This window comes from Chelonoidis abingdonii, chromosome 2, assembly GCF_003597395.2.
Source record: "Chelonoidis abingdonii isolate Lonesome George chromosome 2, CheloAbing_2.0, whole genome shotgun sequence".
NCBI classification, from domain to species: Eukaryota; Metazoa; Chordata; order Testudines; family Testudinidae; genus Chelonoidis; species Chelonoidis abingdonii.
In genome coordinates, this window is record NC_133770.1 from 166,633,602 (window position 1) to 166,652,632 (window position 19,031).

Here is a 19,031-nt window from a genome sequence, read left to right on the forward strand (position 1 = left end):
AATAAAGAGAAGCATTAAGAGGAAGAAGCGATACTATTTTCAGTTTGCTGGTACACAACAGATAATAGAAAATAAGCCATCAGGTGATTTTGACTGGGGAACAAAAAAGTCCCCATACATTCCATTCACTTACCTACTCTTTGGAGTTTACAACCTATTTAAAGTCACGGCAGTTTCAACCCCTGATGAGGTGATAATTTCTCATTGCTCAGGGGCTGATGGGCAGGGAAATTAAGAAGCTACATCACAGGCATGGAACATGAAGACAAAAGAGAGAGTCTGCAGAACCTGGAGGAGTTTCACATTTCAGAAGAATACGGCTTTGTTCTCCCTGACCCACTGGTAAGAGTTTGCTACTGTAATACTAAAATTAAAATTTTACGCAGCACATTTGCCTGGTCTGCTAAACCAATATACAGAAAATTAGAGCAAATAGAGCAGATATTATTTCATATTGCAATATGAAATAATATCTGCTCTATTATATATAGCAAAAATATAACACCGCTGCTTACTAATTAGCAATTATTGCAATTTTATATGCAAAGTGCTTGTTAGCGTATGTGTAATATACATATAACAAACAAGTTTTGTAATAACTAATATTGTATTTTAGTAATTTGTATGTATGCTAAGGAATGGTGTGTGTAAAACAAATGTCTATTATTTAATGCTATCTAAGGCTTCAGAGTGACTTGCCTGAGAGTTTGTATGTAGAGTCACAGTGTGAAGCGCTGGAAACAGCTCCAACATGGCTATGAGCTCTTTTTGCTCAGACTATCTCCAGGTTGGATAAGCAATGGGTTTTGCTGTCTGCTATTGTCCAATTTTCAAGTTATCAGAAATTAGATTCATGTCTGACCATAGCTACAAACTGCATACGTCACTCCAAGAGTCCTAGACCGTTGTGATCACAGCAGTAACGAACACATTACCGCCTTACTCTTCAGCTACTTTGCACAAAACAATTTCATTATTTGTGTGAGGAGACTGCATTGATGGTGGATTTCTTGGTCCAGCTGCCAAATCCATGTGACAAATATCCCAAATGCACAGAGCCCCTCACCGCAGCACCCGCTCCTCATTCACCACCCACAGAACACCACTGCTAGCACATGCAGTATCCCCAAACATCACCCCGAAGCCAAAAATGTCTCAGAGTCAGCGTGAAGTGATGGAAACAGCGTCAAGCGTGGCTGAGAGCTCTTTTCTTTAGAATGGCCCCAGGTTCCATCTTTAAAACAGATGGTGAATCCCAGTAAAGATTACCCAAAAAATGGTGGAGAACTTAAAAAACAAACAAACAAACAAACAAACCTCTAAACACACCTGACTTTCACATTATACCTTAAACCAGTAGCTGAAAGCCCGTCCTGTCATATGGATGTAATTTGCCATTAGCTACACATTTGCAGTTGGTTTAAGAGACTCAGTGGATGAATTAAAACTATGAAACTCTCAAATGATTTAGGCACCTGCTACCCTGAACGTATAATTTTCTAAATGCACCTTTGACTTCAATGGGACCTAAGCGCTCAACCATTTCATGTTTCTTGGTCCCTTCTGGCCTTACACTCTGTAAACTATTAGATCATCTCACCTGATCTTCTGTATATCCATTCTCTATAGGTCATTATTTTTTAGCCCGATAACCCTATATTTACCCAAAACCTTTAGTTAGACCACAGCATTTCTGTCCTCAGGAGACTAAACTGTGGACCCCAGGGAGAGACCAAGGTACCACCAGTGTCTGAGGGCCCACAATGGCAGGGAATTGATTAGATATGCCCAGATAATTGGAGGAAGTGATCTGCACAGTCACACATGGTCAGAGACCTTGGAAAGCACAAAACACTCTGCCATCTGACCTGGGAAAAAATTCCTTCCTGAGCCCCAAATCGCAAGGGGTGTGGGGGTGGGGGAAAGGAGAGAATCGGTGGTTAGACCCTGAGCCTCTGAGCACGACCCATCAGCCCCCATCTGGAAAGAATTCTCTGCACCACTTCAGACCACCCGTCCCCCTTCTGCAGCTAATCTCATACTGTTTTCCCCCCCTCCTTTCTGTGAAGCATCAGTTTGGACAACTGGGGTGGGTGTTCCCACCCGACCCCAGCAGGGAACCAGCTGAACCCTGAAACATAAGCCAGTGATTGTAATAAAATCTCAATGCAGAGCTATAAGCGTTATGAACCCATTGATAGCAATGCAGGCAATCCTGTTCTCCCCATGGCCAATGAGGAAAGGAGATGTCTGAATCCCCCAGTTCATTCACAGATTCCAAGGCCAGAATGGACCAGCCTGACCCCCTGCATACGGACGCTTTATGCCAGCTGCTGGGAGAAATTCTATGGTCGATCTTTTTAAAAGATAGATACATTCAACCTTGAAGTAAGATGTAATTTCCTGGCTGTGAGGATGATTAAATGAAAGATCTTAGCAGGGGAGAAGATGGAATCACCAGCACTGGAAGTTGAAGGTATTTAAAATAAAATTATCTACTTCCTGCCACTGAATCTTGTTATGCCTTTGTCAGAGAGGTTGAAAAGCCCCTGCTATCACATTGGCGATCACGGTGTATAGGTAATTGATTACCTTCTCTTTGATAAACTAAAAGTCAGAGTGGACTGGAGCTCCTTAAGCCTCATTGCAAGGCTGGTTTTCCAGCCCCAAAGTAAAGCAGACTGACTGATACTCTACAAATATGTTCACATGGTCATAACAGGCCAGATTCTGATTTCACTCCAGAGAAAGTAGTTACAGCGTAAAATCAGGAGGCGGCCCAACATCTTGCACAAAATTAGATCTGGCCTTGGAATCTAGCAATGGACAAGAGGAGATTACATACAATCTAGGTATGGGAATTTAAAAATTAGGTATTAAATAATCCGTTCTGTCATGTCGATTAAAAAAATGTGTGTACATTAAGAGAAATGACTTACGTGGACTGAAACTTTTGACTTAAAATACCCGTAGTGAATACACATTGTAGCTCAGAGCATCCCTAAATATTTACTGTGATTATACAGTGAAGTTTCTACATGATCAAAATGTCCAGCAAGCAGAGCAGAAACTTTGATGTCGCTTGCTCATGAGTTTTCCATCTATTACTGAAACTTAAGTATCATTTCTTCCTGGGCTATACGAGGAATATAATCGACCTATTTTATTTTCCGGCGCAACACCATCTTCATTCTCTCTGCACTTCCTTTTTATTTGTGCCTGTATCATTTTCAAACCACTGTAGAAAGGGTTTTCATCATGTCAGTGAGCTGGGAAAAAGGTCACCAAACTATTTCTCCTAAAATTATATATTTGAGCATAAGGAGTGCAAACATTCAGGAGAAATAGTGCCTTGCTGTAGTATGACATCAGGCCACATTTTGGGCTCCACAAACATGCAGTGAGACCCCAATAAATAGGAAGAAGCACATTTAAGCCTCAGATCTACATGTGCAGCGTGCTGAAAAGCACCATCAGGCCATGGTGGTTTTAAAATGGGAGTTTCCCCATCAGTAAGTGAATAAAACCAAAACACATTTCTGTCTCGCGTGATGCTTACGTAGTGTCTGAGTGATCCCAAATTAGATGCATCTGTCAAGCCTGACTGGTTATTCTCTCTGTTCTCCTTACACTGGCCAAACCACATCGCCCATGACCAGGGAGCACGGCTGGACAAGCGAATGTGTTGTCTGCCACTCGGTTAAATGGAATTTTGATTTGTAAAAACAAAACAAAGAACAATTTCTTCACAACTGTGTGTGTTTTACTCTGAGAATATTCTGCCTCTGTAGCCTCTTCCCTCTTTCAGCTACTGATGAACAACGACCGTATTTCAAGGTATGCTAGTATTCCCTGCTGCACCCAACATGCCCACTGCATGCTCGCTGGGCTCCAAAGTGATACGCTGGAGCTAGGGATTAATGGCCAGACACGAAGAGTGTGCCTACACTGCAATTAAAAACTCACGGCTGGCCCATGCCCGCTGACTCAGGCTTGGTCTAAGAGGCTGTTTAATGCAGTGTAGATGGCTAGGCTCAGGCTAGAGCCTTGGCTCTAGGATCCTGCAAAGTGGGAGGATACCAGACTTTGGGCTAAGCCCGAACATCTCTACTGCAATTCAACAACCCCTTAGACATGTGTGGCTGGCCCTTGCCAGGTGTCTTGGGCTTGGGCTAATTGCAGCATAGACATACCCTCAGTCTTTAACATAGCTGAGTTTTGCTGTAGCAAAGACAGAAGCAGGAAGAACTAGCTGCCCATCCAATATTCAGGCCCTAGGCCTCATGAGGGTCTTTCCTGTTGTTCTTCCCATGGCGAGAGAATGAGCAGCACTGCCAGATTTTGTGACCAAGTCTGTTCAGACCGCAGCTCCCACTCAGGTGCTGGGCAGGGAGAATTGGGAATGGGGTGGGACCAAGAGGGAAGTGATCGCTAGTTCCAGCTCTCCCCTAGATTCGGGTTCTCTTAGTTAGGACGTCCCCAGGGGAACATTCTGATCTCCGAAGGGGCGGAATTTCCAGAGGGCTCCTGGCCACAGGCAAGTGCTCAGTCCCCACAACTGGGGCCAGATTTACAGCAGTGCTCTGCACCCAACGTGTATCCAGGACGCCGAGCTCTTTTGAAAACCTAGCCTTTAACGGCCTGCAGCTGAACTCTTAAGTCTCCCCCTGGAGTTGCAGAGGAGAGGCAGTGGGAGTTCTGTACTAATATGGGAAGGCTGGTGAGCAGGCAGGCGGGATTCTGCTCGGTTCAGACCCAGAAGGGAGCTGGGTCGCAGCAGGGAAGACATTCCATTGTTAAAAGGAACACTCATTTAGATTTCTTTTTCATACAGACAGAACTGCCAGATTATTACGCTCCCTGGATGAATGTTGCAGCCAACCTGCCCCACCTGATAGAGGGACATCAGCTCCGCCGGGAAGTAGCAAAGGTTAGCTAACCGGTGCTGCATGCAGCAGGTTATCAGTCGGTAACTAACTCTTCCTTGGGGCTGAGCTAATGCCTTTTTGCTCTTGCAGATGCCACTACTCAGCACACAGTACCTGCGAGGACACAGGCAGCTGCGCCTGGCTCGCCTGGCTCTCGGCTTCATCACAATGGGATACGTATGGCAAGGAGGCGGCAGACAGACAGTGAAGGTCAGCACCTTTGTTACCCTCTGCTATCCTACATCCTGATCTTCCAGCATCAACGATGCCAACACCCAGTGGCTGGCTTGGCTCCCATTTCACTAGGGCAGATCAGAGAGTGAGGAGCAAGTACTAGGGAATGTTACTAGCCCACCTACCTGTACGGCATGCAGTGTTCGGTAACATGACCGCTCTCTTCCCCTGTGCTGCATGAAGAGCAAGCAGCAGGAAGCCCAGTTAACCAGCCACCCTCTGTCCCTGAAGACACAAACTGCAGCAAAAAGCATGACCTCTGACCCTGGGTGCCACACTCTTGAGCAGTGTGTCGACATAAAGCGGTGGATGAAAGGCAAGAACTGACAATGCCCTGGGTTCACAGTGCCCTGCTCGGCACTGATTTGCAAAACTGCCTTTGTTTCCATCCCAACAGGGTGAATCTCCCCAGGTTCTCCTGTTTCGCTGCCCAGTCCAGTAGCCATCTGCTGTTACTGTAACACTCTTGTCTAACCTAGATCCTTCCCAGAGTGCTCGCGGTGCCTTACTGCTCGATCTCAGAGCTTCTCAACCTGCCGCCCATCCTCGTCTATGCAGACTGTGTTTTGGCAAACTGGAAGAAGAGAGACCCCGGTGGGTATGTAGAGCTCCAGGACCACCTCTGTCAGACACCACAGCGCTTTATATACATTAGCGACACCACCACCCTGCGCCTGCTGGAGGTGTAGGCACGCAGCTCTCACCTGTAGGTCATGCCCAGATCAGGTCACCTGAATGCATATAAACGTATTACAGTGAACCCAGTCAGTGCAATCATACAGGTGCTGTCCAGACGCTTTCACCTGCTGGTGCCACATTAACTGATCCAGGCATCCTCCCGTCTGGTACAAACATTTCAGCTACCGACTGCTTCAAGACTAGGGGTCACACAGCTCTGGCAGTGCCAGGGTGAGACACTAGGGGATGCTCTCTTCAAACAGCTGAACCCAGATAGAAGGTCAGTTCCCGCCCTGAGTCCCTCATCCGTCTATGCAGCCCCAGTTAGTTAGGGTTCCCTGGAAACCCATGTCATGGCCACTCAACAGCGCTGGGTTGTCCTCACTTAAAACAGCTTTACAATCTTTCCTCCTCCTCATGGCTTTCTTTTTTCTTCCTCAATTGCGGCTCCGCCCCGGCTGTGCCTGGAGACCCCTGAACGCAGAGTAAGTAGATCTGGTTTCTCTTGGCGAATGACAGGACTGTAGAGCGCTGGGCCAGAGTGACCCCAGGGGCGCAATTCCCACTTCAAGGAGACATGCCCAGCATGCTCAAAGTAGCATGTAGCCGCAGCGGGTGGGAGGGACTAGCCACCCTGAGTACATGCCTAGCCTCTTGGGCACATGCGTACTCAGGTGCAGCTCCCCCCGCCCCCCACCATGGCTACATTCAGTTCTTAGCATGCTAATGCCCATCAAGCTAGGGCAGGTATGTCTCCACACGCTGGAATCACGCCTCTACTTGGAGATGCAGGCACACCCCGACACGCATGGGGAGAGCAAGGAAAGGCAGGGCGGCTTGGTCTTATGGCTACAGCAGCATCCCCAACTCAACCTGCGCAGACTAACACGTGCACCACCGACCCCAAACAGGATGTGGGGTCATCTTCACCGCTGCGTTACAGCTTCATCATCATAAAACTGGGATAAAACTACTTTTGATGGGGGGAGAGAGAGGCAGGGATTGATTAGTTTATGCTCCTGGAGTGACTTGTAAGAAAGAGTACCAGCATAGCATACACACATATGGGAAAGGAACAAACCATTCAATTCTGCAGGGTAGTTTAGACAGCACATGCAAACGTGCATGCAGCACCTTACACAACTGATTTCACAGCCGTTTGTATATGTCAGCCTCAATGGGTGTTATGGGACCTAATTCAGGTTTTCAAAAGGTTTTGCTTTTCTACATGCATTTTCCTCTGAAGAGTGGGCAGTCTAGCTGCATACAAAAGCCACTGCATGTTTTCCTTTGGGTTCCATACTAGCTTCTGGTTAATGATATTTTTACACCGCAGAGTTCTCCTTGGATACAGTTTCTCAGCATCAGCTACAAATTGCTATTTCTCTGGAGGTCATTTTACTAACCTAGCCCTGGGAAATGCATCTTTTTTCCCTTAGGAATCTCGACATCTTGTTTTCATTCCCTGGAGGGGACAGCAACAAAGGTTTCTTCCTAGTCTCTCTCCTTGTTGAAGCAGCAGCTGCAGCTGGAATCAAGGTATCGAGTCCTAATGAAAAGGAAGGGGGCTCGCTCACAGCTGGACTAAGTGCTGCTTACAAACTCCATTAAGTTTACCTCACAGGAAGGTTGCGTTCTGCCCAGTAGATTCTATGGCAGTTTAAAGTGATCAAACGCACCTAAGACATGGTGACCAAGTACAAGCTCAGGTTTTTCCACCATCCATCTAAACTCTTGTGCTGTAGAAATCACTCTGCATCCTTCACCCAGCAGAGTCTGAGATCGGTTTTTTCCGTATTTGCCCACAGATGGGAGACTCATATCATAAACAGGTCTGCTGTTAGCTCTGTTCTTTTCCACCCTTCCCTGCTGCTGCTGACCACTGGAGTCACCTCAGCATCTCTCTGCAGGTTCTAGCTGCAGAGCTGCGGAGAAGGGGTTTGGACACCATCCCTTTAAGAGGGTGGCATCTTTATGACCCCACTGTAAGTGAATTCCTGCTAAGGAGGCACCAGGGATGGAAGCCCAGTTTCATTCCCCACCAATCCCCGTGGTGGCTCCTGCTGGAGAACCCGACAGTATCACAGCTGGGAGTGACCTGGGACACACTGCAGTCTCTTTCCTCAGAAAGTCTGACCCTTGTGTTCTGGATACGAAGAGTGTTTTTCCTCTGTTCCCTCCAAGGCAATCCCCATTATTGTCAATGCCATATTGCATCATGGTCTTTGCTCCTTGGAAACAGCACTGCAGGATGTGGCCTTGTCTATATGCAAGATGCGTGAAGCTTTCAAACTGATTCACGGTAAGTGCTTAGACTTGATAGCTGCGCTTGCGAATTCTGACCAAAAAATCCCACAACAAAATTTACATTCATGCAACAATCAATCCCTATTTCATTACTTCCAGGTAGACAGACACCTCCCCCCCCACCCCAACAGCTTGTAGTTAGCTCCCTGAGTCTGTTGCAGAGTCTCCTTTGTGGTCAGATAGGCAATTAGAACGAGTGTGTAATGGTTCACAGGGATGTATTGAGTTTGATGCTGATTGAGGAAGCTCCTGAACCCTTCCCACATGTCCAAAACTGGGCATCCACAGAAGTTATTTCAGCCAAAGAACTAATTTCCTGTCCCTAAAGACATCTCACGGTCAGTGCTCTGCTGAAATGAGATGCATTTTATTCTGAGCTTGTCTCACCAAATACACGTTTCAGCATGTATGCCAGTCAGCACGCCCGTGAGAGGGATCGCAGAGACAAACAGACAGCAGCACTGTTACACACTGAAATGAGCAGGAGACTGAAGTTCAGAACTGAATCCACATCACGAGTTACCATCTCTGGTGCTAAAGCTATAGCACGATGCCGGGTCTGGGAACTGTTTTGGAAACCACTTTGGCTCACTAAATGAAGCGAACTGCAAGTACCACTAACTGCCAATAGCATTACTTCCCTCAAGTAGCCCAAGTATTCGTGGGCAAGGGATGTCTGCAGACCACTGCCTGTGCGTGGCTGGGGCAGAGCCCTGCCTGGCACCACAGAGCAATGCGCCAATCCTCTGTGCCAGCAGCAGAGCCAGTTCCCAGTTGGCCACCACAAATTGTACTTTATCCTGCGGAAAGGCCAAGCGAGCAAGGGGCTCCCCTGAATGCGATCACCCAGTTTGTGCAGTGCTGGGTTCAGGAATAGGCTAATGTGACATTTTAGAAATGTATCCATTAAACAGATTAAATACTTTAAACCAAATCAAGAAGGGGCATGGAATCTCTCCAAGCTAAATAATATCTGACATAACACTCACATTGCTGGCAAAAGGTGATATCTGAAAAACCAGGGCTCTAAGGGTTAGTTTCACATGTTGCTTATGGCTCCAATGTACTCATTAACCCGAATGAATGTTCCGTGTCTCCACAGTGTGTGTAAATCCAGAAGTGTTTTTCAGATCCCTTCGCATCTACCTCTCAGGGTATGTACCGTCTTTGGGTCACTCTCTCTTATTAGGAACAAACGAGTCACTAGACTGCATCAGACCAATACCCTGCCTCCCACAGGGACCTGCACCGGATGGTGTAAGCAACAGCAGTTACAGTATAATCTGCCTACTACAGAAAAAATTTCTCCAGCCCGCTCAGTTAGGGCTTGATCTTACCCCAAAGCAGGAGGTATGCAATTTCCAATTAGGTATAAGGAGAGAGAATGTACCCACTTAAAATGGGGGGGAAAATCATCATTAAGCAATATCTATAACATTTGCTCCATCATTTTATAAATGCACATTGAGTTCTCACCTCCCAGCAAGAGCGGGTATTTAGCCTTCTGCTTCCCCTTCCTGACACCAGCTCCATTCCCCTCCCCTTTTCCTTGTCTACGTCTCGCCCTCTCTGGCGAGCGGTGGCCACTTTACAAAAAACTGGACTAGTGAGCTGAAATGTAGGGTGACCAGATGTGCCAACAGTAGGGACTTTGTTTTCTATAGGACCCTATTTCTCCCACACACACACCCTGATTTTTCACACTTGCTATCTGGTCACCCTACCGTGATGTTACCTGAGAAACTTTGCCCATCCCATACTGGATAAAGAATAAGACGTTCCCAGCTCAATCCAACAGGCACTGCCTGGAAGCCTGCGTTACAGCCCCGAGTTCCCCTTCCTGCAGGTAGCACAGTGCTTCCACGATGGGGATAACTAGGGGGCAGCTTAGACCTTGGTGGTGCTAAAGTCACTCCGAGTTAACAGAACACAGATCTTGCATTGGGCTGCGTTAAGGCAGAACCACCGTTTCCAGGAACAATTGTCTGATGAGAAGTTGCCTGTGCTGCAAGTCACTAGTGTCTATCACCATGGCGGGTCAAGCCACACGGAAACCCCAACAGGCAGTTAGCACATTCAGTATGGGAAAGGCCATGCAATTGCTTCTCGCTTCATGTTTTTGGAACCAGCTGGAAGGACAATTTCCTGATGCCAGAGGGGCTGGTGTACGAGGGGGTGTGGGACAGCCCCAAGCAGTTTTTCGGCGGCAGTGCAGCGCAGAGCTCGACATTACAGTGCTTTGATGTGCTGCTAGGAATCCAGCACAGCACAGCCCAAGGTAAGTGGAAATAACTGAGGGTGGAAGCTGCAGTTATTGTGGGACTATTACACAAGCCTTTCACCAAGAGCTTCCGGTTCTGGTGCACCAGCCACTAGAATATTATTCAGCGGGTTAGTCCAGAAGACTCCTGCCAGACACGTCTGGGCAAGAGACCAGGGTCTCCCCAGAAAGGGATTTCCCCTCAGAACAGAACAAAAACAAAACCTCCCGTGGGCCTGAGCCAGAACAAACAGTGAGGCCACTAGCCTCAGCTTAGCAACAGGTTATTAGAAACTGTGTGCGCACACACACAGCCAGGGCCGCCCAGAGGATTCAGGGGACCTGGGGTCTTCGGTGGCGGGGGCCCCCCCGCTGCTGAATTGCCACCAAAGACCCGGCACTTTGGCAGTGGGTCCAGGGGCAGAAGAACCCCCCTGCCATGGGCCGAAGACCCGGAGCGGAAGAAGCTCCAGGGGCCCAGGCCCCATGAGAGAGTTTTCCAGGGCCCCCAGAGCGAGTGAAGGACCCTGCTCCAGGGGACCCAAAAAACTCTCATGGGGCCCTCTGCGGGGCACGGGGCCTGGGGCAAATTGCGCCACTTCTTCCCATCCCCGAGCAGCCCTGCACCCCGCTTGCCAGCTGCCTGGCCCACACTACTCAGTAAAGCAGCAATGGGCTTGGATAGTTTTCAGAGGGAATCACTACTTCAGCAATAGAGCAGTCACGGGGTAAGAGTTTAGAGCAGGGCAGTGGAGTTGGGAGAGAGAATCAGTCACCGAGGGGCCAATGATTTAAATTTGTTTTTGTAACGCACTCACTCCAAGGAGTGATATTTGTCACGCAGCGCGGAGCAGAGCAGGGCTGAGCTAGGTAACCACCATCACCGCCACCACCGTTTTGGCCCAGCACCTTTTCTTTAGTGGGGGCCAGTGCCGAGCTCTCTCACTGCATTTCTCAAACTAATACTCTTGCCTTGCTGTTGCAGGGTTCTCAGCAGAGTACCTTGGTTGCATGAGGGATTACATGCCAGCGGCTCACAGGGCCTTCATTCAGACCCTAGCTTCTGGCCCCTCCCTCCGACAGTTTGTCCTGGCAACAGGAGATGCAGGCCTGCATGCAGCTTTCAACAAGTGTGTGTCGGCGCTGGCGGACCTACGGAGCTATCACATACAGATTGCCACCAAATACATCACCATCCCGGCCGTGAGGTGCCGAGCGGAGCAGCAGCAGCTCGGGGGCTGCGTCCACGAGGGCACGTCAGTGCTCTTAGAAAGGGGAACCGGTGGGACAGGGTTTATGCGCTTTCTCAAAGCCATCAGAGACACCACCCGAAAGGCACAGCTCAGGGAGCAGGAGGCAACGGGTGCCAACACACTGACCTGCCCACGGTGATGGCACATTCGGATGGGTCCCTTTCCTGTTGCTGTCAGCCCTGTGTTAGCCATAACCCTGAGATGGGATGGGACAGCCAAGGCATGGGGAAGGATTGGGCCTTCTCCTCCACAGTCCAGGGGAGCAGAAAGGGAGCACCCCGCCTGATCTGTGGACCATTGGAAGTGGGTGCATCCACTGAAACCACAAGGACTGGCTGGGGCCCCTGGCCCATTGAATGGCACCTGTGCACACTTTGCAGCATGGGAAAGGACTACCCAGCCATTACGGCCAGCAAATCTGTTGCTTTCTAGATTGTATTTATATCTATGGTGTAAAGAGCCAGGCATACTGTCATCAATATAAAGGGAAGGGTAACAACCTTTATGTATGCAGTAACACCAAATCCCTCCTGGCCAGAGGTACAGAATCACTTACCTGTAAGGAGTTAATCCAGGGGTTGGCAACCTCTCAGAAGTGATGTGCCGAGTCTTATTTATTCACTCTGATTTAAGATTTCGCATGCCTGTAATACATTTTAATGTTATTAGAAGGTCTCTTTCTATAAGTCTATAATATATAACTAAATGATTGTTGTATGTAAAGTAAAGAAGGTTTTTAAAATGTTTAAGAAGCTTCAGTTCAACATTAAATTAAAATCCTGAGCCCCCCAGACCGGTGGCCAGGGCCCAGGCAGCGTGAGTGCCACTGAAAATCAGCTCGCATGCTGACTTCGGCGCCCGTGCCATAGGTTGCTTACCCCGGGTTAATCAGTTCAATTAACCTTGTTGGCACCTGACCAGAAGGACCAATGGAGAAAGAAGATACTTTCAAATCAGGGGCTGAGGGGATGGAGAGGAGAGGTTTTGTTTGTTCCTTCTGGTTAGGGGGAGAGAGAGAGACACACACACACACCAAGCAGGTAACCCAGCTCCTACTGAAATGATAGCAAGAAAATTTCTGTAATTTTAGATGTATTACTTACAATGTGTTAGCACAGGGAAAATTCACAAGCTACAACAAAAGATAATCTATGAGGGAGGTTTATTCCTGTTTTTGTAACTTTGAAGTTGAGCCTAGGAGGGGAATCCTCTGTGTTTTAAATCTTTTTATTACCCTGTAAAATTACCTTCCATCCGGATTTACATTTTCCTTTATAATAAAGAAGCACCTCTAAAAAAATTCCTCTTCTAAGAACCTGATGGGTTTTTAGGACACTAAAAACCAAAGGGTCTGGTCTGTGCTCACTTTGTCAACCTATTTGGTTGGTAGATTATTCTCAAGCCTCCCCAGGAAAGGGGGTGAAGGGGTTTGGGAGGATATTTTGAGGAAACAGGAACTTCAAGTGGTCCTTGTCCTAAATCTTTGTCTAAATCACTTGGTGGCGGCAGCAATACCGTCCAAGGACAAGGAAGGATTTGTGCCTTGGGAAAGTCTTAACGTAAGCTGGTAGAAATAAGCTTAGGGGGTCTTTCATGCAGGTCCCCAAATCTGTACCCCAGATTTCAGAGTGGGGAGGAACCCTGACACACACACACACACACACACTGCACTGGGGAGTGGCAGGAAAGTGAACTGCTTTGTACCTCTGTCCATATGGTATCTGCGGTAACAGCACATTTCTGTCCCCTTCCCACCCAGGGCCGGCACTTCCACTAGGCGATCCTAGGCGGTTGCCTAGGGCGACAGGATTTGGGGGGCGGCATTTTGCTGTCCTTGGTGAAAATTCGGTGGTGGGTCCTTCACTCGCTCTGGGACCTGCCGCCAAAGTGCCCCGAAGATGCGGAGCGGAAGGACCCCCACCGCCGAATGCTCAGAGGAGCAGCGCTGCTGCCTAGGATGGCAAAAACCCTAGCGTTGCTCCTGTTCCCACCTGGCAGTTATTAGAGCTGTGCCCCTAGCCGGGGTTGCTGAGAGACACACGCTTCTTCCAGCTCTAACTTCCCCTGCACGCAGGTGATATTTGTGAATCCCCCAGAAGGAGGAAGTGCAAACAGGTTGCAAAGCCACAGGGGGAAGAAAGTTATAATGCAACTTGCTAAATGCTTGAGTCTGTATCTGGCCTCCGGTCACACTGGCTTCTAGGGGAGCAGGATGCCCACAACCCCAGGGGCCTGCTGCTGGCCCATCAGCCCCTGGGGAGGCTAGTTCAGCATAGCTCCTAGGAAGCTGTCTACGAACTGAGCCCTGCTAGGAAATTAAAACTGTCCTTCCTCTCCTGGGTGAAGACCCCTCCTCTGCCTGCTTGCTCTCCCCAGGGTGCGTATGATCCCTCAGGATCAGTGCAAGGTGAACCCAGATCATTATTTATGAACCACAGAAGCAGGGAGGGGATAGGAAAAAGCCATTTCCTAGCTGTGAAGCTACAGGATGTTTAGAACTTACTGAAGAGGAGGCCAGAGGTGGCCTGGGGCAAGGAGACCTGCCCCCCACATCATTCAGCCAGAGCTGAGAAACCAACCCTGCCTGGAACATGAGCCGAGAGCGAGCATGAGGAGAAGATGGAGGCAGTCAAGGCAAAGCCACACACCAGGGCATTGCATGACAGGAATGCCTATTCACAGCCCTGGGAAATGGGACCGACGTTCCCTCGGCAACACCCAAGCAGCTTCTGCAAACAGCGTCTCAAACTTGTCTGCCAGGAACCGCAGGTGCAGCTCACCCTGTTGAGAGCCCATCAGTTGGGGATGCAGCTGCAACCTCGAAAAATACAGGCAACCAAAATCCAGGGCAACCAAAAAACACTGCAGATGCAGCAAGCTGAACAGGCCAAACATGAAAAGCCACCACCAGCAGCTCTGGCCACTGCGCGGCAAAGCCTGATGAACTTCCGGTCTGCCCCAGACCGGAAGAGATCAGCTGACCTAGCCCCCATATTGCCTGTCCGGGCTGCAGACGCTCAGACCTTCCCCATTTAGCCCAAGTTCAGGATTTCAGATCAATGCACTTGTACACCTTGTGGCTGTGGGGGCGGGGGCAGCCGCTGGCTGGGGTATGACAAGAGGAAGTCTGATTCATAAGGGCAGGAACCACTTGAAGAAATCCCCTCCCGCCCCACCAAAACCCCAAGCAGGTGCTGACTCATAGCCAGAGTCAGGATGGTCTTGTGGTTCAGAGCCAGGTGTGGAGTCACAACCCCCGCCCCCCCCCATTCCAGTTTTACTGCCAACCTCCTGCAGGACCCTGGACAAGCCATGTAGGGTCAGATTTCCAGAGAGCTCAGCATTTGGTGTGCACCCGAAGGCCCCCTGTGTGTAGCAGAGTTTCCTGGCCATGCTTGCAGGCTGGGGGGCAGGGACTCTGTGGGAAAATGCCCTCAGTCAGTCCACAGGAGGCGTATGTAATAGTCTAATTTTGCAGAGGTAGATAGTTTAAAAATTTTGGCCAGCGGCATAAAGGACCTGAATAGTCAAACTTGGATAGCCAGTTTTAGGGGCCAAATTGACTTGCCCTAGGTTGTCATGCACAGAGCCAATCCATGGCAGAACCAACAGAGAGCCCCAGGAGTCCTGGCTCCCAGACCTTTGGTGGCTTTCCATGGAACGTTTATAGAAATGAGCCCAGTAATGCTGACAACCTCAAGGAGACTAAGTGTTCCCAGCAGAGAAGCTCTGGCGAGAGAGCTGGGCTGAACTGAGAAGGAAGAGCAGGGACCGAGAACAGTGAAGGATTTTAAATGTTTTTGCTCTGAGCTTTCACATTCAGTTAGGACAACTCAGTCACCCTTCCTTTAGGGCTGGTATCCGTGCACAACACGGTGAGCAGGGCTGCACTTAAGCAGAGTTTGCTAGAGCTCTTTACAGTTTGCTCAGTCTTGTCTCATTTGCTTAACCAGACAGCAGCCTTAGCCTTGCCTGCATGAGCCACCCAGTGGGCAGGGAGTTTTGTTCCCATGTATCACTGAAACAATTAGCTTGGCAATCAACATAGCCCTATTCTAATGACCCTCCCATAAATAGCTGTTTGTTACACTCCATTAGCTGGGTGCATGCAGTAGGTACCGACAAGCACATTAGCAGCATATAATTTACTAATGCAAATTAAAACAGGCATTAGTATCTTATGCTCTATTTGGCATTGGCAAATTCATAACAACATTAGCATACATTTAATCATTAGGAAGTTAGCTGGAACCTCAAAGAAATCCTCAAGTGACATGAAACATGTATTAGGAAATTATTTTATGCCGTGCTGTGAAGTGCTTATTTTTGTGACAGCAGCTTCAGTTTTGGTTTCCCTTAATGTATGTGCTAATAATATCCTTGGCACAGCCAAGGTAAATCAGAAGCACCTTATCCAAGCACAGAGATGAAGATACAGCCTGTGCTTAGTACAGTATGCATTGTTCCCTTTGGGGAGAGAATAAAATACTTTAGCACTCTTCTTGCCTGGCTGGTGTCCAGGGCTGCTTGAAGGGAACTAAATATCAGAGGGGTAGCCGTGTTAGTCTGAATCTGTGAAAGCAGCAGAGAATCCTGTGGCACTTTATAGACTAACAGACGTTTTGGAGCATGAGCTTTCGTGGGTGAATACCCATTCATCTGACGAAGTGGGTATTCACCCACGAAAGCTCATGCTCCAAAACGTCTGTTAGTCTATAAAGTGCCTCAGGAGTCTCTGCTGCTTTTGAAGGAACTGTGGACCTTGCTGGAACAATAGCCAACAGGTATCAGCACTGACAGGTTCTGTACTAGCATCATGGTTTTCATTCCGTGCAGTGTCTGAGCTTGATTAAAAGCTCCTGCAACCAGAGGAAGGAGCTGGATTAGTAGATGGGGCACCAGGCTAGGAGTCAGGAAATCTAGGTTCACTAATTTCAAATCCAGAAGAATCTAATTGATCATGGATCATCTGACGACCTGTATAAAACCCAGACCAGAGAACCTCACCTGGTGATTTCTGCTTCAAGCCCATAACTTCTGTTTAGTTATTGCAGTGGCTCTGCTCGGACCTGTTCTGTGACTCAGACAAGTCACTTCTCTCTGTGCCTCTGTTGCTCTCCCACTTTTGTCTGGTTCTGTATTTAGAGAGTGTGAGCTGGGACTTTCTCACTATGCATCTGGGGGGCTGCACAATCTCAGGCAGGGCTTTTAGGTGCTACCGACAAATAGACCCCCCCACACAAGTGGGTGTAGATCTCCCTACCAAGCAACAGTTACCAGTGGGACCTGTCACATTCTAGACAGCAAGAGGAAGCTTGAAGGTAAATGTGTCTTTAAAAAAAATAAAAAAATGTAGGACTAAAGACCACAGAACTTGCTCTCCTTTCCTGTGGGAGATGAACATGCTGTGATTGTCGTTTAGTGTCCTCATGAGTCATGTAACTCCAATAGCCCGCCGCACACTTAGAGTCCTTGGGAGTTAATGGAGATACCAAAGGCTAGACCTCAGCTTGTGTAAATCCAGCTAAGTCCATGGACTTGGGCGATTTTCACTCACAAGGATTGTTCCAGTCTTTTCTGACCCCTACAGGTGCTGCACAGCGGAGGAAAGAGAGTCTGCTCTTTGGAGTTTGAGCCAAGACCAGTAATAGGACAAATTGAATATTTAAGTGCCCAGTTGCAGAGCCACAAGCAAGCTATGCCAAGAACCCATGTGCAACGGAGAGGTGTGCACAACTCTCTCGCTGGGACCTCACCTTCAGCATAGAGGGCTGAGATAAACTGGTTCACTGGGATTGCGGCTATAGTCAGGGGAAGTCCTGCTCTGGCCACAGCAAACACAAGCAAGGTTTGCTGTGCAGCAGAGGAGGCAGGGTTCCAGATCCTTACGGGTGCTGGAGCTCATCCGACTGGATGTGGGGGAAGAATTGAAGGCAGGGCTGCTGGCCATTCACTGGCGTGTGTGTGTGTATGGCAATGCAGTGGTTTGACTGCTGTGTGGGAGGAGGAGGGAAAATTGAACCCCCCCCCAGGCTATTACCGAAAGAGCACCCAGAGAAACAGAAAGGCGTGCTACGGAGCCAGGTTTTGCAGATCAGACACGGGATCAACATGAGTCAGATTTTCAGGCCAACAGCACTACAGTGGGACTGTAACTGACAAGTGAACATAACAGAGGCCGCAGGGCATTTGGCATTGGCAACACGGGCAGCTTCCTTACAGGCAGGGTAAGGTTAAGCTATCAGAGGAGGAGCGAGAGGCTGACTGATGTTAGGTCAGCCAACTATTGCACTCCTTCCCAGGCAGTTCTGGGAACACACACACACACACACACACACACACACACACACACTTGCTCTCTGCAGCTGCTGCACATCTCAGACCTGCATGACAGCCATGCAAAGGAGGGGAGAGGACTCTTGTATCCAAGGCTGGAGTGCAGGGGCATGGCTAGGGAGGAGGCAGAACATAGTTGCCTACAGTGGAACTTGCTGTTTGCTTTGGAAACATGTTTTGGGATCTTACAGCAGAGCATGAAAGGGTGGACCCTCAGCTGAGGTGACTAAGGGGGCAAGCAGGCAGAGCTGACTCAGAGCAGGGAAGTGCCTGCCTATTTGATTACCAATATTTCCAAAGGAAGTCCAGGTCCCACAGGATGTCTCCCCTGCAACCACTGACCCAGCCTGACCTGCTTATCTTGCCAGCCCTGTGCAGATCACAATGCAGCGTGGTCTCCCTGCACCACCATTCAGAGGTTCAAGCCAAGGATTTGATCCTTTTCATTGAAGGCCAGATATTTAAACCGCTTTCTGAAGGCCTAAGATGCAGTATGCAAAGGCCCTGCTTAAAACCATCTAGTGAGTCAAACTTTACCCATTCCCATTCTAGGTCTTCCTCTCTCCTGGCTTCACACCAGCTACCCGTATCACAGTGCTAATGCTTGGCCAGCAGAGATCGTCCCCATGCATTCTTCACAGGTGCTCCAACTGTTCTACTAGTCCCCACAGCGTGTATGCATCACCCTGTATGGACACAGTTAGGATGGCAACATACATGCATAAGGTGCACCTCTGTCTACTGGAAACTGCAGTGTCTGGAGACCGCACTGGCTGCACGTCAGAGGATGTGCCTTGTGAGTCATTGCCAGCATCAACTACAGACCATCTTTTGCTACAGTATAGGAAATGACAAGCACCCTAGTGCAACGGAGACATGCGCCTTCTCTGATGGGCTCATTTTTCAGTTACGAATGGACATAGGACGTTTCCATAATGTCTATTGAATTTATTGGAATTAAACCGATAGGGCTTGGTAGATATTCCCCTGCCCTGTTAAATTCTGTGGGGTTTTAGAGTGATCTTTTTAATAAGG

General features: G+C 48.6%; 1 protein-coding gene across 1 annotated transcript; it reads left to right on the forward strand.

Annotated features, from left to right (window-relative positions):
- The first annotated feature begins 252 nt into the window (after nt 1-252).
- LOC116821432 (indoleamine 2,3-dioxygenase 1-like) lies at nt 253-11,912 on the forward strand. Its single transcript, XM_032774627.2, has 10 exons — nt 253-342; nt 4,835-4,930; nt 5,019-5,138; nt 5,642-5,760; nt 6,311-6,325; nt 7,280-7,379; nt 8,025-8,142; nt 9,250-9,301; nt 10,277-10,425; nt 11,393-11,912. Exons 1-10 carry the CDS (start codon nt 253-255, stop codon nt 11,797-11,799), a joined length of 1,266 nt encoding a protein of 421 aa, XP_032630518.1. The 3' UTR covers nt 11,800-11,912.
- The last annotated feature ends 7,119 nt before the right edge of the window (nt 11,913-19,031 follow it).